The sequence below is a fragment of the Nyctibius grandis genome, chromosome 9 (genome assembly GCF_013368605.1).
Source record: "Nyctibius grandis isolate bNycGra1 chromosome 9, bNycGra1.pri, whole genome shotgun sequence".
NCBI lineage: Eukaryota > Metazoa > Chordata > Aves > Nyctibiiformes > Nyctibiidae > Nyctibius > Nyctibius grandis.
The window spans coordinates 19536269-19547060 of NC_090666.1; the positions used below are offsets into that span (position 1 = coordinate 19536269).

A 10792-nucleotide genomic window follows, 5' to 3' on the forward strand; every position below is an offset into this window, starting at 1 on the left:
AAAAGATTGCCTCACCTGAAAAAATTCTCAAGATCAGAGGCAAGAAATCCACAAAATAGTGAAGTTTTATAGTTAATAAAAATGTTATTTTTCCATTGATGAATTAGAATTTACTTTGTATTCCTACATCCTAGAGAGATCACAGGATTTTATATCTGTATGTCTAGATTGACTAAGCTGGGCTTTTGTGTGGATCCAAGAAATTGAAAAACAAAGTTGAATACTTAAACAAGCAGAAACCACTTGTGAGATACAGGTAGCATACAAATGTTTTTCTTTACAGCAGTTAGAGTTACTCATTGAGAGGGGAGTATTGTGTAGTTGCATAAACACCTGACTGGAGATAATTGATTAAATTCTATGCCTAAAGAACCTCTATTTTACTTGAAATTCAATGGATTTACATTAGTAATACAAAAGTAGAATTTAGCCCAGCACTCCGGTGAAAACTCCAGATTAGCAAATTGCACAAGAACAGAATGTGATATTGGACAGGTGAGGCCTGCAAGAAGCTTTTATACTATATTGACGTAGATAGAATTGCGAGATATTTTGAGACAAAAACTTTCTGGCAATGGAAAAAGCAGAGAATTCCTTTTTATCAGCTCTGAAATCTTAATGATAAGATGCTGGGTTTTGTATCTAAAGAAATGTGATCCAAATATGCAAGCTCAAATAGATAACTAATGCTGAAGACATTAAAAATGTTGCCTGCCAGACTTCCTTTTCTATTTTCTCTGCTCATAAAAATTTTAAGGTTTCCCCTTATTATTTTAGCCTTAGTGACAGAAATGTACATATTTTCTTCTCCAAAAAGATCAAAAGCAGAAAAGTCGGATCAGTCGTGCAGTTAGCACAGAAATTTTCTCTATCTCCTTTTGTTCCAAGAAAGATAATTTCAAGTTATTTTCTACTTTCATGACCAGCTCTTACTTTTACAATTACTCGCTAACATTTATTTCCTTTTTTTCTATTTCACCATTGTTTTTGTTTATTTGTTTTGTGCTCCAAAATCTATTCTTCCAAAGTATTGATGGTATATTTTCCTTTTCAAAATACCTGTTTTGCACCCTGATCTACAATTTTTTTCCTGTGTGCAAGGATCACTTCTGGCCTAAAAAGTAACTTATTCAGCTTATCTCAAATGCTTTTCAAAGACTTGGCCTTTCTTGTGCCAATAGTGTCTATATCCAATTTTTGTAAGAAAACAATAAAGTTATATAAAACCCAATATCTAAATGAGAAGCTCAGTTGCAGTGAATCAGTTTTCACGTGGAATAACTCATTAAAGGTTAAAAGAAATAACATTGTGTTTTCTCCCAGATCTGTGCCAATCTTGATGCATGTAGAATCATGACTGTTGAAGAGCACGCCTCCCAGCTGAAGAATCAGGTGAAGGAACCATATAAGAAGACTGTGATTGCAGATGACAAAAGAAGGGTATGTTTTTTCAAACAAATCAGTGTTAAAGTTATATTGCCCTTTAGAAGTGTGTTGTATGGTATCAAAAACTTTTGGCTAATGCTCTTTTTCTATAGATTTATTGTGATCCATGGTGCTAATTTGAATATGTGTGTATTTATCTGCTGCTTTCTTCTGTATGGAAAAGTATCAGTAAAGTCAATTTGAACTAAATTTTTACTTACATGAGTTATATTTTTGAATTATATCTGGTCAAAAGACCTTCTGAACCATAGTTGAAATGTTTGTATTGGAATGATATGATATTCACTAAAAAAATATGTTATTTCACAGGGTAATTTTTGTAATATTCTGAACTATTTATTTCCATAACTCTAAATGCACTTAGCAACCTTACTTGTTTTTTAATTTAAGGTTTAATGTTTTAAAAAATTACTCAATGTGGTAGTAGCCGATGCTTTTATTGCCAGAAGATGCTTACTTACTTTGGTAATCAATTTATTTCTAGGATCCATTTAGAGAGAGAATTACTGAGATCATGACAGACATTCAAAACTATTGCCAGCTCCATCCAAAATCTGAGTTTGGAACTCAGCCATATGAACAGTGGGTGATTAGAGAAGAGAAAAAAGGTAACTGCATAACAAAAATATCCCAGCTTTGGATTTCTTTGGGTCATTCTATACACAGGCATGTTTTTATATTTTTTGTTCACTTTTAGCTGCAAAAGAAGAAAAACGCAAGGAACGTGTCTGTGCAGAACACCTGAAGAAATACAATGATGCTCTCCAGATAAATGACACCATCCGAATGGTGGATGCGTACAATCACCTAAACAACTTTTACAAGGAGGAGAAAAGTAAGAAGACAGTAAGGAGTGATGATGATGATGATGATGATGATGAACCAGCAGTATCAAAACAGGATGAAACAGATGAATTTCTAATAGGTTTATTTCATGGTAAGTTTGAAATACATTGTGATATTTAATATTTGAAATCCATAGATTATGCACTAACATGATTTGCATGGGCCCATTAATTATGACATCCTAGAGATTGCCATGTTGTTTATTATGACATTATCTCAATGTCCCAGTTCATACAGTATAGAGTACATTAAACAACATCATAGTGTGATCATGTCCCAGCATGTAGTAGAAGTTCTTCAGCTTTGGCCCAAGGGCACTTTCTTTTTGCTGACAGTAAGTAAAAACTGTTCTCTGCTTTTCTCCAGTGAAGTGTCCCTGAGAACACTCTGATAGATACATAGAATGTGTATTCCAGTAGACGCTCTTGAGGGGCAAAAAGTTGAGTAAATGGAATACAAAAGTAATGAAGTTACGTGTTTTTAACCAGCCCTTTCTACCAAAGTTTGCCTATATACTAAGAGATGGGAGTGATGACTGAGTAAGTTTCAGGTAAAGAACAATTAGTGAGAGAATTAAACAGAGGATTAAATTGCAAAGACCAAAGTTAGTTGCCTTTTTTTCAGATCATTCACGTTGGAACTAGGATTCGTTCAGTCCTTGACACACTAATCATTTTTTCCCTTACTGCCTTTACAATGAGGAAGAGGTAGACAAGTTTGCTCCCATTGCCTATGGCTGCTGGGCAGTGCAAAAGAAAATAGATTTTACTGCAGCATGTATTCCAACTTCATGTATCCTATGAACTGCAAATTTAGAATGCCATCGTTAAGAAATTCAGGCAGTGTTGAAAACCTTTTAGAAAAATAGATTAGCTTAGATTATGTCATTGTGCTTTTTAATGACTCCTCATACTTGTCTTTATGCCCCCTTATTTAGAATTTCAGTATTGAGCTGTTGCTGAGAACAAAAAGTTAAACTAACTAAAAAATGAAACTGAGTTGTCTAGATTGCTTTCATTTCCACAGGTAAACAAAGTTCAATTTATTTTGATTTTACCACTAAAGGTGCCAGGATTAATGGAAGAAAATCTAAAATTTCTCTTTCAAACTTTTAAAAGCAGAGTTCATCTTTGGGCGATAAACTCACTGCAGCCCTTACTGTAGGTTTAACTGAGGGGGAAAATTGTGGGAGTTTGTTACATCTACGTACTTTTTGTATGTATTTGTATATGTTTGATTACTTTCTAAAATATGAATAAGACTAGCCAGAAAGCCACTGCCTCAGTGGTGTAGTAGTTTGTGATACGTTGACTACAATTGCATTGGATGAAGTGCAGTGCAATAATCTGCATGGGGTGATGACATCAGAGTGACGCTAATATCTTAACACACAAGGTCCCCACCTTAAAGTGTTATTATTGTGTTTGAATGATCATCTGACAGTGACATAGGCTTTTAAATATTAGAAGTTTTTTTAAAAAATTAAAACACATGAGGAATCCTCCCTGATCATGATCAATAGTGCCTGTCAGAGAGTCATTCATTTAACATTTCACATTCATTTTTAAAGACACGGAAATGTCTTTAAAAGCTGCAACGATAACAATGCACCCATCCTGGTGTCTATTACATTGCATGTTTCTAGTGAAGATTCCTACTTTAGTGAATATCCCAAGGACAATTTGTGTCCATATTTAAAAAAACATTATCTGCTCAGAGGGCTATGCATATTAATCTGTTTCTTCTTGTAAGACTTTTTCCGTTATTTTAAAACTGTTTTGCAAATATTATAAGCTGTGATTTAGCTCTTTAATACAGTGCATTTAACTCTGTACCACTTCTAGTGTGTAGAGTTTTTTTCTTTTGCTTATTCTCACCATGAAATATAGGCAAAGCATATAATGGTGATTTATTTTGATTGATTAGTGTGTTTTTAATGAATGTAAACTCACTTGAAAAATAATGGGTATGCCACAGCTTTTCAAACTGGATGTGAATTAGCCTTGCTGGGAGAATTATATAGAAAGCTGCTCTTTGTTTTTTTTCTACAGCTGTTATTTTACATGGTTACTTTTTCTTAATTTACATCTGCTATTTTTAAAGCAAAAAAGAAACAGCTGAAAGAGTTGGCTAGAAAGCCAGAATATGAAAATGAGAAGCTAATAAAGTTGCGAAATACCTTAATGGAGGAGTTCACGAAGACTGAGGAACCTAGAGGAATTATTTTCACAAAGACTCGGCTAAGTGCCTTTGCTCTATTCCAGTGGATTAAGGACAACCCGAAATTTGAAGAAGTGGGAATTAAGGCCCATTATCTTATTGGTGCTGGACATAACAGTGAAATTAAACCCATGACTCAGGTACAGAACTACAGCATTAAAATCTTGTACATGATTTGAGAAAACACTTTGGTTTAGTACTAGAACGACAGACTGAAGTTTGGAGCCCAGAGTTCTGATTTCATACTTGCCAGCAACTTACCTTCATAAGCTGCGGGATAGGTGAATAACAGTGTCAGAATAATTTTATTTTCACAGGAAACAAGCTTTTTTGGGTTTGGATTCGATGGCAATAGGAGTAACAGGCAGCCATTTCCTAGAGGAGTATATAGTCAAAAGGGACACAAGTTGTAGTGAGGCGTAGGAAGAAAAAGTAAACAAAATGCCAATAGCAAAAATGCGATAGTTAAATGAGTTTATACATATCAGGACAACAGTAATTCAAATTATATTTTAGTTGCTGAATTGAAAAATAAAATTACAATGTTGATTATGCCTGTCTTTTTCCGATATCATTGCTTAATCAACTGATACCAACTTCTGTGCAAGCTTCACACTGACGTATAATCATTGAAAGAGAATTTGCCAAAATTCACAATGAAAATTTCACAATGGGTCACTCAACAATCCATCTCATACCATTGTGTTGACTTAATACACAACATCTCTCTGATGATTTATACCTCCAAATTAAACATTTTCAAAACAAAGTACTTCAGTATCCTAAAACCTCTGTTCTATTCTGCTTTTTACTCCTCATAAAATTGTCACTTCAGCATTTAAACAAAAATGGTGTGGTTTACGCTGGGCAGAGTCCATTTCCTTCAGCTGCTCTCAGTTTCAAAAAAAAAGTTAGGAATTGTTCTCTCAAAAAGTTGCTTGTTTTCTATGAAAATTTGGCATTTAATCTGTGCACCACATTGCACAAACAAAACAATAGCCTCTACATTTTGAAACTGAATATAGCAAATAACGAAGTTTCTGTCCTTCTGCTCAAGCTTGTTCGAAATATCCAGCTAATTCAGAAGTCCATGTTTTAAGTGCTTTATTTTTTAAGTCTATCATTGCTGTGCTTTTTGGTGCTCCCCAGATCACCAAATTTATGGTCCCCATTTATTATGGGGAATTTTAAGTGCTTTGGAACTTGACTTGGAAGTGCGGAGTCTGTACTTTAAGCTGAAATTACTGAAGTGGTAGAAATCCAGAACCTCTGAATAACTACTTAAAGAATTTGAAGATGACAGAACAACTATATTATCAAAACTCCTAGCGCCCGTGAAATGGGCTACAAAGTTCCAAGCTCAGTTACCTTAAAAAGATTGGCCTTTGCTCCCTCCTCCCTCAAAAAAGGTGCTGAACACCTATTATATTCAATAGGAACTCCTTGTTTGTGATCTTGAAAGACGCTTAAATGCAGTTGTTGAAGCCACTTAATGTTTGGCACTCCACTCTGAAATGATTGGACTATAATTCCTTAAACCTCTTAATTAGAAGAAACTGAGGACAGAAACTAATACTGAAAGTTAATGTACTGATTTTTTTTTTTTTTCATTTACAGAATGAGCAAAGAGAAGTTATTGATAAATTCAGAGGTGGAAATGTAAATTTACTTATTGCTACTACTGTAGCTGAGGAAGGCCTAGACATCAAAGAGTGTAACATTGTTATTCGCTATGGCCTCGTCACCAATGAAATTGCTATGGTGCAGGTATGAGTTTACTGCATACGTAACTTATTTTTAAAAGTGCTTTTCTGTTTGGAATATGCAAATAGTGAATCATATACCTGGGGTTTGGCGGTAATTTTGAAATACTTGCATGCTGAAAGAGAAAATGTTCTTGCAACAAGGTTCATTTCCAGTTGCCATCCTCAGTTTGCATGCAATATAAAATTTGCCTCCATGTGTAATGGTGTAACGTCCATTTGAAGCCCTACACAAACAGTAAGCTCTTTGAATAGAAAAGGTAGGAGAATATAATCAGCAGACTAGTTGATACAAAAGACATTTGGACCACCGACAGCTAAAAAGAGATAATTGCATATCAGAATACCAGCTTGTCCATGTTCTCACTTAATTTGTGAATGCAAATATTTATATATTTAATATTTAAATGCATGCTTATTTTTTGGTGACAAAATACAGTTTCTGCTTTGCAAAATGTGCTAATCACAAATCTCCTGAGTACTATTTTCACAGGTATCTTTGATTATAATGCAGAAACAGATTCTTTATCTGTGTTATTCAGATTCTTTATCTGTCTGAGTTAAGTGGAAAAAAATGCTCTGTGGGGACACTGTATAAGGAACAGTACATGTCTTCCATTACCAAACTAGGAAAAAATGTTGTGTGGTGTTGTAGGGAACGTTGTGCTGTTTATGTTGTATTCCTTGCAAATTGTAGGCTCGTGGTCGAGCTCGAGCTGATGAGAGCACCTATGCACTTGTGGCTTCGAGTGGCTCAGGAGCTGTTGAACGTGAAGATGTTAATATTTTCCGTGAGAAAATGATGTATAAGGCCATTCAGCGTGTCCAGAAGATGCCACAGGAAGAGTATTTAAATAAGGTATTTACTGCAACTCTACACTTTCCCTTTAAAGAAGACTGATTTATATTTTAAGAAATACTTTCTATTTGAAATCTACTTAGGGGAGGAAAACTTAAAATAATATTAGTTACTACATATAGCCTTGAATCCTTCTGCCAATATTTGTTTTATAACCTCTCTTCTGGGCCTTTAGAAAAGTCTGCTTTTCTATTGGTAAGGGGGGAAAAACACAAGTTGGGAAAATTGACTAGAAGTCATGTTGTCAGTGAACTCAGTAAAATAACCAAAAAGAAAACTATTACTGCCATTCCACCAGAATGTTACAGTGCTCTTACTGATCTATTTCTAGATTCAGAATTTCCAGTTGCAAAGTATAGTGGAAAAACAAATGAAGGCAAAGAGAGATCAGCGCAAGACATACAAGAAAAATCCTTGCCTAATAACATTCCTATGCAAAAATTGCCACAAGCTGATATGTTCTGGAGAAGATATACAAGTTATTGAAAACATGCATCATGTCAGTGTGAAAAAAGATTTCCAGTAAGTGTTTATGAACTACTTTATCTCTTTCAGGCAGAAAGAGATTTTCTTTTCAGCAGGGCTGTACAGGGCCTGTAACCCTCTAGGTCCTGAGAGGGAAAAAAAGATTATTCCAATATTTTCAAGTCCTAGGCTCTATGGAGTTAACAGTTAGTGAGTCTGAAGGAAATGTTTGTTCTTACCCCTGATTTCAAGATGACTAGAGTGTGAAACTTTGGAAAAAGATACAGGTCCTGTGGTAATATTAGCTTGGTCACTTATTATATAATATGGTACATATTCCACAGTGTAAATGTAACCAAAGATGAATACCAGTTATCTGCATACTTATACCAGTAACAGACCCCAGATAAAAGTTTTACTCAAACAACATATTGGCCATAAGCTGTGCATTGACAATGGTATATTTAGAGGATGTTCATACTGGTGACACACCCCTTTTTGTTCTCCAAGTGTTCTTGCTCCTTCTTATCTCCATTGCAAGAGATGCCATCTAATTTGGTAAACATTTATGTTAAACTGTGTTTAACTTTTCAGTGCCATGATGGCAGGAGGTGAATTTCTCTTCCCACTCATAAGGGGAATTAAGACACCAAGAAAATGTTTTAATTCAACTTGCATTTGCTTACTACAGTAAATTTGTTATGGGTATTGTACATTACAGATCATGCTTTGCTAATTATACGGCAGGCACCATCCAACCAAGTTCCTGTCCTCCGAAGTTCTTGTTTTTTTGAGATATATCTTTGGTATAGTTTGTACAGACTTTTTGAAGAGTTAATGAGAAATTAGTACCCATATGTTGAAAAAAATAAAATTGAGCTGCAGCCCTAAACATTAATCTGCTTTTACTGTGAAATTGTCTTGTCAGTATAATGTTATCAGTCAATTCAAACTACAGGGTAATAATTCTTATAACCCCTCAGCACAGGCTAACAGTAACCCTCGAGATCAAGTACTCCCTAAACTAAATAATATAAGTATGTGCACATATTCTGCAGCTCTGGATAGTCAAAGCCAAATGATTCTGTTAAGGGGTAAGGTTGGACTACAGGGAATAAAAAAAAATACCTCTAGCTTTCAGGTATCACTTCTTTGACAGCTCCATGGCACCTGAAAAAAAACAAGCTAGATCTATCCCCTATTATAATGGAGAGCCTGCTGCTCCTACTCTAAGATGTGCCAGGGAGGATGCAGCTCCTGAAATGCTATGAAAGGAGCATGGAGTACAGTTGCATTTTGCCATTACTTAGGAGCATGAAATATGACCTTGCATGTTCTCCAGCTCCTGAATATGCACAACAGTCAGAGAGTTTATGACCTTTTAGGTTTCATATCTGACTTTAGCAATTGTAGTCTATGTGTGTTTAAGGCTATATGTAGCATTGAATGACCAGTGTATTCTGATGCACACTTTCTGACTGTTTTTCAGAAGTCTTTATCATACAAGAGAAAACAAGACACTGCAAGATAAGCATGCTGATTACCAGACTAATGGGGAAATTATATGTAAAGATTGTGGACAAGTGAGGAACAACTTACTTTCATACTTTTATGTTGTTGTCTGTATTTATTTCTGTCTCATGATCTTATCTATTTTATCTGAAATGTAATTTCCTTGTACTTGCAGGCTTGGGGAAATATGATGGTTCACCGAGGTCTTGATCTGCCTTGTCTAAAGATTAGAAATTTTGTGGTAGTGTTTGAAGACAAGAAAACAACAAAGCAAATTTTTAAGAAATGGGGAGAACTGCCCGTCAGGTTCCCTAGTTTTGATTATGCAGCTCATTGTCCTTCAAGTGATGAAGATTAAAGACTCAAAATGAAAATAAAAGCCCTTTTCAACTTTTCTCTTACTGCTGATTAGAAGCTCCTGAGTCCCATAGAGAGTGCTACATCATAAACACTGTGAAAGCTGCTGGGCATGAGGAAACTATTTTGAAGAGGAAAAAAACCCAAGGAAGGAGAAGGACAAAGTCACATGGCTGCTGTCTGCACTCAGATTTGCAGGGGTACTCAGGGACAAAGAAGACGATCAAATAAATTGCAGTCACGTATCCATGGAACAAATTCCTGTCTCTGCTCACTACAGTCCATCATGGAGTGATAACACTGTCAAAAGTGTGTTAGGTGACCTGTCGTCAAGCACAGAACACAGGACAGATATCCTGAGACTTGCTATGGTGATTATTTTCTGGTTTTCTTCCTGCTAGAACCCTTTTGAAGATAAGTGTCTTAAAAGAGGAGCCATGGAAAGAGAACTGATTAGCTGAGTGTTATCTCTGAATTGTTGTTTGTTTTCATGACTGAGTTCTTCCCCTCTTATTATTAGATGTAAGCTCATACATTTTGACAGGCTAAAATTATGTTTCCATTAAAAGACATTTCACAAAATCAAGCCCTTAAACTGACTTGAAATTTATTATTTTAATGTCCAAGAAGCACAATGCCAAGTGTCTTTCGGTGTGTTAGTTTCATAGGATTGTTAAACTGGCTATATAATAAGGTATGTCTTTTTTTCAATAAATTACTGTAATAATTTACCAACTGTGATACTGTTTATTCTCTTTCACTGTAAGTATTTTGACAGTAATAATACCACGGTTTCACCCTAGAATTTTAAAGGATAGTGGTATTCTGACTGTAAAAATAGCATAATGTGTCTCCATATTTATCTCATTGACAGATTTCCCCCCCCCTATTTGCAAGTAAGATATTGGAGAGTGGAAAGAAGGTCTATTTGTTGTTATAACAGTCAGCTTTGCAAATTCAGGATAAAGTGGTATGTTTACTGGCATGGACATGTAAACACTTAAGTAGCCCCACGTAAAATTTCTAAGTTACAACATAGCTGAAAAGTATATCCCAGCAAAAAAGAATCTCTTTATGGCTAGATCTGTAATTGCTCTACATTTTAAAAAGCAATATAAATACTGTGCACATTTTTTAAAATCAGATTTGATTTCAGGTTCGCATCAGGACCAGTTTTGGGTTTTTTTTTCATATTTCTGGCCTTGCTTCAGGGGGAGGGGAAAAAAATCTAATTTCTGACTGAGAAGAGCAGCACATTTCAGGTATCACCAAACTGATACAGGCCATTTATGATTAGCTACTTAGAAACAAATTATGGCATTGT

At 35.2% G+C, this 10792-nt stretch overlaps 1 protein-coding gene across 2 annotated transcripts in view; it reads left to right on the forward strand.

The window, feature by feature from the left end:
* IFIH1 (interferon induced with helicase C domain 1) overlaps positions 1 to 10156 on the forward strand; it is a 34355-nt gene extending 24199 nt beyond the window's left edge. For both annotated transcript variants that reach the window (XM_068407316.1, XM_068407317.1), the window contains 9 exons: positions 1324 to 1440; positions 1931 to 2054; positions 2144 to 2383; positions 4396 to 4652; positions 6130 to 6279; positions 6973 to 7134; positions 7466 to 7656; positions 9089 to 9182; positions 9287 to 10156. In XM_068407316.1, the coding sequence (XP_068263417.1) occupies positions 1324 to 1440; positions 1931 to 2054; positions 2144 to 2383; positions 4396 to 4652; positions 6130 to 6279; positions 6973 to 7134; positions 7466 to 7656; positions 9089 to 9182; positions 9287 to 9469 (1518 nt within the window). In that variant the 3' untranslated portion in view covers positions 9470 to 10156. The remainder of the gene's footprint in view (positions 1 to 1323; positions 1441 to 1930; positions 2055 to 2143; positions 2384 to 4395; positions 4653 to 6129; positions 6280 to 6972; positions 7135 to 7465; positions 7657 to 9088; positions 9183 to 9286) is intronic.
* Positions 10157 to 10792: the final 636 nt, after the last annotated feature.